The sequence below is a fragment of the Centrocercus urophasianus genome, unplaced genomic scaffold (assembly GCF_019232065.1).
Source record: "Centrocercus urophasianus isolate 14NV4802_14NV808 unplaced genomic scaffold, USGS_Curo_1.0 seq_16, whole genome shotgun sequence".
Lineage (NCBI taxonomy): Eukaryota > Metazoa > Chordata > Aves > Galliformes > Phasianidae > Centrocercus > Centrocercus urophasianus.
This window is the reverse complement of record NW_024884711.1, coordinates 41,874,775-41,889,944: the sequence shown is the minus strand read 5'-3', so window position 1 is coordinate 41,889,944 and position 15,170 is coordinate 41,874,775. Positions and strand designations below refer to the sequence as shown.

General features: G+C 41.7%; 1 protein-coding gene across 1 annotated transcript in view; it reads right to left on the bottom strand.

Annotated features, from left to right (window-relative positions):
* XYLB (xylulokinase) overlaps positions 1-15,170 on the bottom strand; it is a 363,191-nt gene that overhangs the window by 261,921 nt on the left and 86,100 nt on the right. Inside the window, 2 exon segments of the mRNA XM_042816633.1 lie at positions 10,541-10,635; positions 12,824-12,911. Coding sequence (XP_042672567.1) covers positions 10,541-10,635; positions 12,824-12,911 — 183 coding nt within the window.

The following is a 15,170-nucleotide window of genomic DNA, read 5'->3' as shown; positions in this document are numbered from 1 at the left end:
CCACCCTCCACCACATGCAGGGCAAGTCATTGCCAGGAGGTACCACTCACTGCAGCAATGCAGCAGGGACACAGAGCACTCCTGAACTGCTGTAACGTGAAGAGCAGGAACCTGAGTCACCTGCCTCCAGCAGGGACATAGCCCAATTCTCAAGTCATAGAATCATAAAGGTTGGAAAGACCACTAAGAGCACTAACTTCAACTGTCACCCCAACACCACCACCACCATTAAACCACGTCACTCAGTGCTACATTTACCCTCCAGGGATGGTGACTCCACCACCTCGCTGGTCAGCCTGTTCCAACACCTCACAGTACTCCACAAACAGATCCTCTACTCCCTACAACACCCTGATGTATTCCCAAAGCACACTACAACTTCCACAAGAACTGAAGAAAGGCTTCAGAAAGTCTTTCATTAACACACTGTATTCATAGAAGAAATTTTATCCTAAGGGAAAAATACTGGCACTGTAAAATAGTGCCATAAACTGTTCCCACTTGCACAGGGTGATGCAGGTTCTTCACTGAAATTCTGTGACTTCCATACCTCCCTGCAGGAAGGTGTCTGGGGCTGTATTTTTTTCAAGGACTTTCCTTAGGACTGAGGAGTAGCATCAGGACAAGACAGCCACCAGTTCTGCTCAGCATCCCCAAGAAAGAAATGATATATTGGTGGTATAAAGAAAAACAGTGACCTTCATGCCCTATTAGGGAGTCCTATTTCTGCACTCACACTCAGCATGAAACAAACAACTTTATGGCCATGACTCCTGAAGGAGGAAAAGAAAGCAGCATAACCCCAAACAAGCGTGCAGATGGAATGGACTCTTTATGAAATTGAATGAAAATGTGAAAACATGTAAAAACTTTCCACATTTGACCCTTATTTTCATCTTTTCAAAGCTAACATCAAATAAAACATTGAGCAACCAGACCTGCATCTCACAGGGTAAATTCAATGTTTTGCCTTTGCAATTTCCACAATTTATAAAATCCAACATCATGCTTTATCCCACAGCAGATTTTCCATAGCATCATGAAACAAGAATTTCCCTTCTGTGAGGATCCCAGTGAATGTTCAAAGACTTCCATCAGATGGACATGAATATGTTCATGCTTTCTGTTGGTGTTATGTAAGCAAAGAGGAGATAAATTATAGATGTGTAGAAAGATAATTTCGAAATACACTGGGAAAAGAGGTCATGGAATGAAGATACTGTACTGCGTGGGCATGTAGAGAGCCCACAGCACTGAACATGTGGAATCAAAGCTCATATACAATGGACTTCATGCGCTCATCCAGATATTCCTAATCAGCAAATACCATGTGAAAAGTATGGAAAAAACCTGAAGTCACAAACACACAGAACAATGATTTTTTTTTTTAATTAGGTTTTCAATCATAGTGCAACTTTTTCCATCAACATACTGAAACTCAGCCATTTAACAATGATTTGTCTACAAAGAGGAACAAAATGATTTAAAGAACTCCACTAAATTCTGAGCAAATCTCTTCTGATCTCTTTGGGAGTCCACTCTGCAGCCAACTCATAACTTTTGTTTGCTTGTTATTTTGTGTGACAAGAGGAGGTTGGGTTGTAGATCACCTTCTGTTCAAGCTCCGCATATCTTTTCAAGAGTGGACGATAGAGCTAAAAGGGAAAAAAGAAACAAATGCCTAGATTGAAAAATTAGATTTTTAAATCACGCTGCAGTTAAAAATATCTTCAGAGCTGAAAAAGTAGCATTGTCACAGGCAACTGCAGGTTTGAGGTTTCTTTTCCAATTTGCTCAAGAAATGCTGCAGTATCTTCCACCTTCAAATGTCACTGCCTTTTTCACCGTCTCCTTTACAGCCTAATTTTATGACACACACAAGTTGTTCTTACTGTGATTGTATTCTTGCTATAAGCACAAGTCATTGCTTCCAGAGGAAGCAGCTCTGCTAAAGTCACCTCTCCAAGTCAGCCATGCCCCCTCAGTAATAGCAGTCCTAACCATCCAGGCAGAACTCCTGTCCTTGCCTCCCTCTGCTACCTCAGGATGGATCACTGCCTCTGTTCCCTCCTCCCCTGCCTTGCTGATGAGCCCCCACCACAGTGCAATGCCACTGTCAGAAAGGCCAATAACAGACCAGGGCGTTCTAAAATACACTTCCCATGCCTCTCATAAGCCCATATCTTCTTTAGCTTATCTCCCTTGCACTTTTCTACCCCATAATCCTTCCCACCTGTGATGTGCTCCATGCCCTGGCTCCTCACACTGTATATCCAGGGACAAACAAAGACTCAGTTTATTTCCACAACAACATGGAGCATCTGAGCAGCTTTTTCCTATTTCCTTATCTAGAATCCACCAGGGATTTTTAGATCAATTGTTACAGCCATGAAAAGCAGAATCAAGATTGAAATGTACTCAAAACTCCAGACTGAAACATGCCCTATGCTTCTGGACATGGGCAAGATCCATGCTGGAATTTGTTACATTCACTACATTACTCTCTTTTCTCCCTTTTTTTCTTCTGTTTCAAATTCATCACAGGACATATCTTAGAAGATGAACTACTTTGTATGTGACCAGCTTACACAGAAGAAATTCCAAATAAAGTCTAGCCCTACTGCAGGCTGCAATCTAAAACTGTACCTCTTCCAGATCTGGGAGATACACCTTCCTCCTTACCCCTACGTCTAATTTTAATTGTCCATCCAATAAAATAAGAAATTGATGCCATGCCAGGATAGCTTCACTCATTTGTTGGCACTAGCACAAAGAGGGGACAGCCAGGAGCCAGTGTGGAGCTAGTACAGCCTCGAGCAGTCCTTAGGAGGATGCCATAAGGTCATATCCCTGCTGCAATGAATCCTATGGGCCGCCAAGTCTAGTCTACAAGCCCCCTGCACTGATGTTATTCATAATAAGGGCAGTCTCGCTCCTGGCTCCAGGTTCAGTGAGGTTATAAAGCCATAATGAATCATATCCAGTAAACTGAATTACGGCTTTCATCAATAAGGGAGATCCAGCATTTAAATGCATTTTCTCCTTTTCCAGATAAGAGCCACAGCCAACAACTGTGTATGTATGGAAAAAAAAAATCAGGAGGGAAATGTTTCAAGTGCAAATGCAGGAAGAGGAGATGCTGTTCTTGTGTATTTTCTGCATAGTCCTCAAGTGGCCTCAGTATCTGTACCTGTCATTTCAGAATCATAGAATCATTAAGGTTGGAGAAGACCTCTACAACCATCTAGTCCAAATGTCCACCTACCACCAATATTGCAAATATTTTCTTGGTTTGAAGAAAAATCCACCAAGTGTTTGCACAATTTTCTTATCTAGGGAATACAGAATTAACATGCTTTGTTCTTGTGCTTCAGGTGATGGTGAAACATTCAGTTCTTGTTTCCCCCTTCCAAAAGGAAAGCTTCAGTCTGAACAGCAAAATCTGGACTTAATGCTTTGTTCCCACTTCCCCTGTAGCAGGTGAGTGACTTATGGGTACATCCTGCAGAACAAACCTGTTCTGATTGACTCCTCCCTTTCACCAACAAGATGTTGCAGCAGTTGAAGTACATTTCTTCAACAGATTAAGCATATCAAGGGGAAGATAAGAAACATCTACACTAAGCAGCAACAGACGCTGTTCACTAGCCAAGGCCTCATCAGGACGCTGTTCTCAATCAATTTTGCAGTGATTAACAGTCTTACACCTGTCACGCAGAAACAGAGAAACCTACTCAGTGATACTCTGTATCACACTAACTCCATGATCTTGGGAAGACATTTAACATAGAACCACAGAATCGTTAAGGTTGGAAAAGATCTCTAAGACCATTCAGTTCAACCTCAACTCACCCCCACCATGCCCACTGACCACATCCCTCAGTGCCACATCTCTATGGTTCCAAGGACGATGACTCCACCACCTCCCTGGGCAGCCTGTGCCACTGCAGCACCACTCTTTCTGAGAAGTTTTTCCTAAAATTCAACCTGAATGTCTCCTGACACAACTTGAGGCCATTCCCTCACATCCTATCACTGTTACCTGGGAGGAGAAGCCTACCCCCCACCTTGCTATAATCTCCTTTCAGGCAGTCGTGCAGAGTGACAAGCTTTCCCCTGAGCCTCCTCTTCTCCAGACTGAACAATCCCAACAAACTTATCCATGCCCCAGCTCCTCTTCTCTACAGAGCAGTGATACCAAGGCCCATGGAGACTCACACAGACTACTGAGTTAGCAAATAAAAATCACTACTATTATTAAGTGCCACATGGCTCAGCATACCATTTCTAACTGACTACATGGGGGCCTTGGGTGTTCAGTGAAGTGTATACACATATTCTTTCCATGTTCCCAAAGAATATTCTTGCTCCCATTTCTGCTAAATATGCACATCAGAGTAAACAAAATACCAAGCAGGCAACCACCACTATGCTGGGAGTATCGGTATGTCAAACAAAAATGGCTCTTTTATTCACTGAAGCATTTATAATCAAGCTTCGCTATTTCTTACTTTGCTATTCTGTAAATCTGAAAAACCCTAAGCACTTCTCAACAAAGATTCAGCACAGCAGAGCTGCATTGGTAAGTGTGCTCAGCTCCTGAGAAAGGCGGCTCCTTATTACTTACCCAGCAGTGCTCTTACAGAATACACAACAGCACATTCACTGGAAGGCTGGGAAGTATTATTGTTAATACATCACACTAAATTAAAATGTGTCAAAATAAATGAACAGCCACGTTTACTGATAACAATCCCTTTTCCTGTTTATTGGACTTAAGCACTTAGCTCCCTAATTGACAAAATTCAGGCATTTGCAATAACCTTCCCAGCCATTAGTGTAAATGAATGCTGCGTTTTGGACCACCTGAAAACAATGCAAACAAACCACAACAACAAAAATTCAAGACCACTGCTTGTACTCTGTTCTTTTGGGGGTAGCACAGTTCAGAGGGCTAACACAAAGTTTTAAATTCCTCTTCATTAGGGAATTTGGCTGTGACACCATCATGGCTGGTAAGCACAGCAGTGCTTCACGCCTTTCATACGCAGCGCTTTTCATAGCAGTTTTACAGCAGCTGAAGCCTGGGGCCAAAGCAGCACAGCTCCCAGGAAACACACAGAGAAAACCCAAGCGCCTTATGGAGAACCTGGCCTGAACGCACACAGCTGTGTTTGTGAAAGATATTTCCCCACATCTGCTGCAGCTGAATCGCCCCTGCAGAACCTCAGCAGCTCCTCCTAAGCCATTCCAGGAGCCTTTTTCCTGAGGCAATTATATAGATTTATTTTTCTAATTGAGGTCCAAAGGGAATAAAGAACTCTCAGTGATGCATAAAAACTCAAGAACATAAATTCCCTCTCTGTCATAGCCTCAAACCTAATATATCAGACCATGATATTTAGCAGGAGTAATTACATGTATCACAACATGAACCTTATTATTGTCCATAATTTAATTGTCCTTGCTATATTATGGCCTTTTCTCCCGCTTATGTCTATAGCCAACTCTGCAGCATTAGCAGTATTCTGATGGCTTCATTTACAAATGCTGAACTTCACTCCTGGGACAACTTGGACACGCTCCGACAATCCCACAGATAAATAAGAAAGAAGAAATGACACAGATTACATTATAACTGAGAATAACTTGACTCGCCTTGCCTGGAAAAACTCTGCAGATAAATATTACCTTGCTCTTTAATCTAAATCAAGTGTGTCATCCTCATATTTTATCTCACCATAATACTAGCCCATGAACTCAACAGGGCTGTTACCACTTCTTCATACTATTATACTATTCTTTATGCCTACAAGAACAGCTCTTTGTCCCTCCTGTTCTCTATGAGTAAAGCCAGCTACAAATGATTACTGCAAGTGACAATCCCACGGATCCTTCTGTCTCCTGCAATGCTGTGTTAGCCAATGATTGGAGCAAATCAAAATTTACAAATTACAAAGATGATGCTGATGATTATCTAATTTTAATCTACCCAAGTACATTTAATCTACTCTGCATAGATTAAAATTAATCAGTCCCTTGCAAACACTTGCTACTTTAGACAGGTTCCTTTTTTTTTTTTTTTTCCTTTAAACTAAATTCAAATTACTTCGGAGATATGCTTAAGAAATTGAGAGATGCAGATATTTTATTATAAAATCATCACAGTTGTTCACCTTTTTTAACTCAAAAAGGATATGTTTAGGGCAGAAAGAACATGGCAGTGTCCAGAAATACCCTGAAGACGACTGCAAGGAACCATACCCCAACTGTCCCTTCATTTCTTTCACATATTCATTCTGTAAGCATATCTGAACGTTTTAATAGGCTGAAACTTATCGGTTACCCAAGTCACTTCAATCAAACTTTCATCAATATCTATTATCATATTTCCATACTTGTATTATTATGATCTGCATTGCACTAAATTAGCAACTTAAACCAATTTCAGAACACATCCCACCCCCAAATATCTAATTCAACAAAAATATCATTACTTTAAATCAATAAATAGGTCGCTGTAACTTTCCTGGGTAACAGGGTCGCTTCTATAAACCCACATGCTTACAAAGCACATCTCCAAAGTCAAGAAAACCTGTTAGGCCCACATTTTTCCTTCTCGAATGAATGCAGAATTGATACTTCTCAATAGGGTCAATAGAACCATAGAATCATAGAACTGTTAAGGGAAAGACCTCTAAGATCATCTAGTCCAACCATCAGCCCATCCCCACCATGCCCACTGAACTATGTCCCTCAGTGCCCTCAACAGAGGGCAATCAAAGATTGTATATCCAGAGGCAGTGAATCGTGTCATGCCTTCTCTCTGCAAAACCCTACAATATAAAGTGTTACAAGAAATCTAACACTATGTTATAGGTATATAATATAATATAATATGCTTTGTATAAACACAAGTGACCAACGCCACATAATCATGTTCCCTCTCCTGCTTTTTTGCTTAATTAAACAACAAGCCAACCATCTCCGTTTAACAAATTGCTAGAACAGAGCTGAATTCTAATGCCATAATAATGGATCCTTTCTGTCTGTTAGCATATATTTACTGCTCTATAATCTCCTGGTCATTTCTGTCATGCTTAGTATTTCTGATTAATCTTTTTCCCTGGGGGATGAAAAGACACCAGAGAGGTTAGAAGACTTTAGCTTTTGTTATTCTGAAAATATGAAAAAAAGAAAAAGAAATTCATCAGTTTAACCCACAGATGAGTAACTTCAACTAGTCTGCTTGAGTCATGACCAACGGTTATCACCACAGTGGTTACCACCAGAAGACCTTCTGATCCATGTGGGTGTCTACGTAATTATAAATAAGCTCAGGGTTCAGGAGCCTCCATAGGCTACAAACAGTGAGTGGGCCCCTCACTGCAAGAAAGATATTGAGGCCCTGGAACGTGTTCAAAGGAGGGCAACAAAGTGAGGGGTCTGGAACACAGGCCATATGAGGAGAGGCTGAAGGAGCTGGGAATGTTCAGCCTGGAGAAGAGGAGGCTCAGGGGAGACCTCATTGCTCTCTATAACTTCCTGAAGGGAGGTTGTAGTGAGCTGGGGGTCGGCCTCTTCTCTCGTGTCATTAGTGATAGGACCAGGGGGAATGGCTTCAAGCTACGGCAGGGGAGATTCAGGCTGGACATGAGGAAGTATTACTTTTCAGAAAGGGTGGTCAGGCACTGGAATGGATGCCCAGGGAGGTGGTGGAGTCACCGACCCTGGGGGTGTTCGAGGAAAGACTGGATGTTGTGTTGAGGGACATGGTTTAGTGGGAGCTATTGGGAATAGGTGAACGGTTGGACTGGGTGATCTTTTAGGGCTTTTCCAACCTTGGTGATTCTATGATTCTATGATTCTAAACATACTGTGAAATCATGTTCAGCTGAAGTGTCAAGCACAGAAAGGGATTTGTTCTCTTTCGGATGGTCATTTGTAGGCAGGATGGTCTGCTATAACAGAGTCACATTTTTGCCACACAACTTGCAACTTACAGGACTTCAGTTTCCTCTAACCACTAACTCATCACACATCACAAGCTCTACATTTCCCATCTTGTGACTTCATTTTACCTGGCTGTCAGCTTAATTGAACCTGAAGAATTGTTTTTTGTGCCCTGCCCTCCGTTTATGAAATCAAACTCATTATCACAAATACTCATTTGGCAATCGAAGAAACATTTCTTGCAAGTTGTGTTCCTGGAAAGTTCTGCTGTGTGCCCAGGCCTTGGCATCAAAGAGGAGGCTACATCAAACTGTTGCATCTGACCTCTGTCTATAGGAGGTTTTCCTCCTTCTAAGGTGTAGCACATGTTGCCTCCAATCTACACCAAGAAGAAAGGACAAAACTAGACCAGATTGTTGTGTTATGACCTGTTTTTTCTCCACTCTGCCAAGATTTAACTGTAGCTGTCCAGAAAATGTAGGGAAGTGGTCCAGGCAATTTCATATTGGTTAGCCAGATTCTTTCAGAAGAGCTCCTCAGTGAGACAGAACCTAACCTCAGGATGACTTTGAAGTTTATAAAAAGAACCGTCATTTAGGTGAAAGCCTCTAAACTCAACAGAATGAAATTGGACGGACAGGGAGCTGCAGCTCTGTAAGAAACAGAATCAAACTGACTCATCACATTATGAATTTTTACTGCACTGTTCGTGCTAACACACTGTATTACTGACAGGCCCCTCTGGCTCTCTGCAGTTTCACAGCCATGAAACTAGCCAGGGAATCCACCATCAACTGTAAAATTATAAGACAGGAAGAAAAAAAATTGTGTGGAATACGTAATTGCAAGAAGCAGCTCTTAATGGAATGAAGCTGGCAAGCTAAGCTGAAGCACAGGAACAGTTATTCCTTCGCATGCTGTTCAGCCGCTGCCTTCTCTATCATTCACTTCTATCTACTGGGGCAATAATTCTCTGCTGTACATCATTTAAAACCAATAAAAAGATGTGCTATGAGAGCCAGGTCTAACCAAGTGGAAAAGGAGAAGAAAAGTATCGAGAGGGAGATAATTAACTCTTTTAGCTTCCAGGCCGTTTTATGCAGACAGTAAAATAGGAAGAGGCAAACGAATTCCCCACTGTTTTTTCCAGCTAGGCTTGCTGGCCCCTGCAGGGGCACAAGGTGCTTGCTGCTCTTGCAAGTCCTCTGTGAATGACAGCTGTATCCCCTGCCCTTGAGCTTTATAGCTGAAGCAGCACTGGGGGTCACCAGCAGGTCTCAGAGCACTCTGCACCTCCACCAAAGCAGCCTGTCAGCTCTCCAGCAGTGAGCATTTTGGGGGTATGAGGCAGCTACGTGAGGCTGGATCAGACACCAGGGAGCTCCTCCTGAAGCCCCCACAGGAGCCTCCAGCTGCAACAGATGCGACACAGGCCATTGCTGTTAATTATCTTTCAGAATGAGGGGGGAAAGTTGAGTAAATGAGATCAGATCAATCAAGTTTAAATTATTCAATGTCTTAATATTTCTGAAGGGGACTTCTATTCGATTACTGAGCTCCTCCATCTCAGTTAATAATTAAATAATATGCTGGCAGGCACAATGCAGCATGATCATTTCTATTATTACTCATGATGATATCTGGTGCTCCAGTACATATGTAGCTGGGAGTTAGTAGTTTTGGCAGATCATTAATTTCCCAGTTTAAATAAAAGCTTTAAAACCTTGTTGCCTGTAGTTAGGGCATAACCAAACATCACAAGCAGTGATGTGTGTAAGGCTGTCTAGATACACAGCTGAAGATGGAGGTAGACTCACCTTTGCTTCCCTAAACTCATATTCTCCAGGAATTCTGCAATGTTGCATTTTTGAATTTATTAGCTGACATTACATTGCAAAAGCTGTTGTAAATTAAGGTGTCTGACATTCGGTAGTGAGAGGTATGAGGCAGCACTGTAAAGCCCAGGACAAGTCCTTTGTGGGCAGGAATACATGCAGAAATGGTGTCATTAGCAACAATGATCACTTGTCTTGCTTAATGTACGTGGCCCAAAAAAGCACAAGTTTCACCTTCAGAGTAGCTGAAATTCTCAGGATGAGCAAAATACCAAAGACCTGTGAGTACTCAATTCTCCAAGCTGGCATGCTTTCAGCTGTTCCAACTGAGAAGTACAAGAAAAGACACAGGATTGCTGCCACTGTTAAAGATCTGGAAAGCACTATCACCATGCCTTTCTCAAAACTGCAGCCTGCAAGCAAGTAAAGGCTGTTTTGTCAATTACTATCAGTTACAACCTGATGTGTATCCAAATTCAACCTGTTTAGGAAGTCACTTTTGCTCTCCAATCACACCCAGTTAAGGAAAGAAAAAAACCATTCTCTCAGACATAGAGAGGACGATCATGCAGATTACTACATCATTACACCTGCCATCTCCCTAAATTAAATCAACTTTCACAAACAGAATTAAGAATTGTGCAACAAAATATTACTTAGATTAATCCATTTCACTAGAAAAATTAGTTTACCACTACATTTTGAAGCAGACAGAAAACGAAAAGAAAAATGACATTCCCAAGCTTGCTCACCTCCTCAGCCCCAGCAGTTGGTGTAACAGCCAATCTGGGCTCTGGTGCTAATTTCACAACATCAGCCAAGGGCACATTTGTCTCAGCTACAAGTCCTGCAACGAGAATCACAATCCTGATCAATGCAAAAAGCAAGATGAGGGATGTCCCTTGACTCCCTGGCAAATTAATACCTTATATTGATCTTCCCCAGTCAGGTCAGCATTCAGGATTGAAGGATAAATGGCAAAAAATCTTACATTCCAGTGCACCAGCCTGGGAAGTGGGGATGCTGTGATTGAGTCTTTGCCAATCACTCAATACATACCCTGGAGAATAGGCAGGCAGCAGAAATGCTATTCAACAATATCAGTAATTATTTATGGTTACAACAGTACAGTAAACAGCAGTGGAAATATGTGGAAGCAAGAGATTCAAGGACAAAATGTGACTAAACTAAAAAGGAAGTGAAAAGAGTGTCAAGAAAGCATGCTGCAAATCATTAAACACATTGATATATAAGGAAGCAGAATAACAAGAGTCCTACTACCACAGCATGTTGCTTTGCAAGTGGATCACACCCTTTTAGGAGTTCCTTGTTAGAACTGTAAGTACCCCAGGTGAACTGTGGAAAACCCTACTTGTACCCAGATGTACACTCTAATGCTATTAAAGAGCCACTGCCATCAATATTTCATTTATATTAGGAAGTCTTTGCTCATACTAAATTCCTTTCCCTGGCCAAAAGTGAGTCATCTGAACACATCAATCAAAATTGCCATTTAGAAACACACAAGGCATGCCCCCAGGGCTTGACTGGCAGAGCACCTGAGCTCAGGAGTCCCTGTGACAGCACAGCATCTGAAATCCTCCCTCAAATGCTCTGTCAACCAAGCCTCGAGATTCCACATGCCAAACTGGCAGAGCGATTTTATATCTTCCATACATATGAAATCACTGAAAAAAAACTATAAATGATAGCTCTACATTCCACTTGTATTCAGGGGCAAAAAGTTTGCTTGTAGCATTATGCACTGGAAGGCTTTTGAGGACTGCTGAAGCAGTAGGCAAAGTTTGAGCACAGAGTTTGGAAATTTAGCCTCCAAGATGCAAAAATAGTCCCACTGTGGCTTAAACACACTGATAACATTACTGCACTGCTTACACTGCCCTGCCATGCTTTGCCTGACAGAATCCCTGTGACTTGTCTGGAAATAAAACAGAGAGCAAGTTGTGTGCGTTAAACATACTGACTCAAACTTTTGGCTGTGCTTCTTTCAAATGCAAGAGAGCGTGTAGTCTTCAGATGCTATAATGTGACAGCAGAACTTGCTTCTAAAATTACAACTTGGCTGATTTTTCCTGATGACTGATGTTTTCTCTTCCATGCATGTGCAATGGTGTGGATCTTACATGAATCTTTAGAGGAGCCATCCATTTCTGGTTTATTGGGCACGGTGGTGGTGATGGGCTGATGGTTGGACTAGATGATTTCAGTGGTCTTTTCCCATCTTAGTGATTCTATGAGGAAAGGCCAAATCCTAAAGCTTCTAATCAGAAAAACAGTTGGCCTAAACAATGACTTCAGAATTTGATCCCCACTCCTTAACTTGTTTAGCAATAATGTATTAGAAACTTACTTTAAAAAAATACTTTATTAGAATGTCCTGTCTGAGATTGAACTCTTAAATGGCTGAGGGCCTAACCTAAACATAGCACTGCACGCATTAATAAATCCAAGTTCATTAACACTTTAAATCTGGGTCTTGGACTGTTGCGTCACACTGAGTGATACAGTACAATGAACAGAATGACTGGGTAACCTAAAAGCATCCCAGAATTTATGCTTTTACAAGACAGTGCACACAGCTCGAGTGTGAAGCCCAGCATGCTTGTATACTGTATGTCTTGACATTTAAAAGCTGGAAGATATATAAGGTTTAGAAACATTTACTCGGCCAGCAGTATTCCTGGACTTGTTGTCTCTGTTGCCTTGGAACCTCTTTGCTAGGATGGATCTTTAGTTTGTTAGACCACTTCAGCCACTCAGATGGCAACTCAACACATAAAGCTCCTAGACTCTAACCTGCCAATCTCAGCAGCTTCCAGGCCTTATCCCCTGGTTGAGAAGCAGCTTGATCCAAAAGTATTAAAGCAACTTCCCCCTTGCTTTGACCTCAGTAACTTTCAAGTCAGATTCATCCAGTTTTATTCCCCTCTCATTTTCAATAGCATTAATCCCGAGTATCAACCAACTGAAATTAAACATCTAGACCACTCAGAAGTATCTCCTCACAGTCTTACCATGAATCGCTCTGTAAGCACTTCCTAAACAAGCAGAGTTGGCGGTATCAATAGTGTACACTGGAGCATTGAACACATCAGACAGGACCTGGGAAGTATCAGAGCATCAGTTACGCACGTTCATGAAATACAAAGGATAAGCAATCCCTATTACTGCACAGGAAAACAGACAGATAATATACACTCCAGCAAAGCATTTGGGTATCCATGGAAAAAAGTACCAGAGGCAACACTGAGTCTCCTGAACTTGTGACACAATGGAGTGTTGGTAAATCTGACCAATGCAGAGATGCAACTACAGCCAGGAGATTAAGTCCCACTTCTCCTCAGATCTCTTTTCTAGAGGATTCTAATTTCAAGCATCATCTCCCTCATGAGCCCACACAATCTGCCCATGCTAAAGGTCTGCATAAGGGATATCCATTTGGAAACCTGCAACTGATGCCTTTTTTCCTCCATCACTTGTATGGCTGACTCATGCAGAAAGGAAGGAGAGAGGAACCAGCCATGGCTCCCCAGTTCTCAACTTTGATAGCATAAAAGCTACAGTTTGCTAAACCAGTTGTCTTTGCTTCCAGCACTCCCATTATATTAGGGTTAGCAGAAGAATGAAGCATGACCTGATCTCACAGGCTTTACAAATACCAGGAGTTTTCCTGCATTTGAGTAATCCTTAGCTATGAAGACAAAGCAAGGCTGTGTGCTCTCAGCTTGGTTTGGCAGTACAAAGAAAATAACACAGGAAAAGAATCTGTTTTGATATCTGACAGATACTAAGTTATTCCACCATGCATCATTCCACCCACTGCACTGAAATCTACACCAGCATCTCGCATTTACTGAGTGTATGCACTCTTACTAACAATGTAGTTTTAAGAAAATAGATACTGTGGAGGGAAAATGAAGACAAATTTGGACAGGGACACAGAATATTCAAGAACGCTTTACTGAAAATATTCTCAACTTATTCCTTCCAAATTAAACAGATATTTTGGTTTAATCTCCCCAAGGATTGTAGGTGTCCCTCAGGTCACACAAGAATCAAGCAGAAATTCAGATTTAAATTGCAATATATTGTATTACTTTTTCCAAAGTGTATCACCTGATTTACATCAGTATATAAGAATTTAAAATAAGGTTACAGTGTCCATAAACACAAATCAATCAGACTTGTGACCAGCAAAACCCCATCCAGGGATTCACAACCCCTCTGGTCACAGAATAGAATCACAGAATCACTGAGGTTGGAAAAGATCTCTAAGATCACCCAGTCCAATCATCTACCTATCACCAATAGTTCTCACTAAACCATGCCTCCCAATACAATGTCAGAATGTTTCTTGAACATCTACAGGGTTCATGACTCTACCACCTCCCTCTACAGCCCAGTCCAGTACCTGACCACTCTCTCAGAGAAGTATTTCCTAACATCCAACCTGAATCTCCCCTGGCACAAATTGAGGCCATTCCCTATAGTCCTATTGCCAGTTACATGGGAGAAGGCCAACTCCCACCCCACCATAACCTCCCTTCAGTCAGTTGTAGAGTGCAGTAAGGTCACCCCTCAGCCTCCCGTTCTCCAGGCTAAACAATCCCAGCTCCATCAGCTGCTGTTTATGAGGACTCTGCTCCTACACCCCAAAATACTGGCTAGGCCTGATTCCCCTGTTGTCCTGTTGTCACATGTGGTGTGATATCCCTCAAGATGGGGCCCAGGGTTCATCATGGGCCCCATGGCTCCATAGAAGATGACTAAGGAATTCAATTCACATGCTACAGTAAAAAAAATACGCAACATTTTTAAAGGATTTTGTCTCTTTCTCTGAAAGTTTGAGAGATACCTGCAAATAAAAACCTTAGATAATCACGAATTTGGGTTATTTGAAACAAAAGCCATTTAGTTACTAATTAGATTACAATAAAAGCCTCGTCTTACACACTTTTTATGCTCTCTTCTGTTAATACTGCAGTGTCAGTATTGCCTAACTTTGGTTAGTAAGCAAGAACTGAGCAAACAGCGAGCTTCACTGTTAGGGGACAAATGGAAAATTAACCACCGTATCCATTAAAAAGCCCTCTGGAAATTAGGTCACAGAGTGCTAGGTTCAAATATCCATCCTGTCCTGTATGGTTTCACCTCATTCCCCATCTGTTTGTTCGTCTCTTCATCTCAGATAGGTATTCCTTGCCTTATGCTTGAACTTTAAATTCCCTTGAACAGAGGTCTTTTGTGTTGCACCTCTCCAGAGTCTTACACAATGCAGCTCTATTCAGTAATGCTAATAAGCACTGTAATCATACAAATAGTAACTACCTTTTGTGTGACATGATCATGAAATTAAAATTA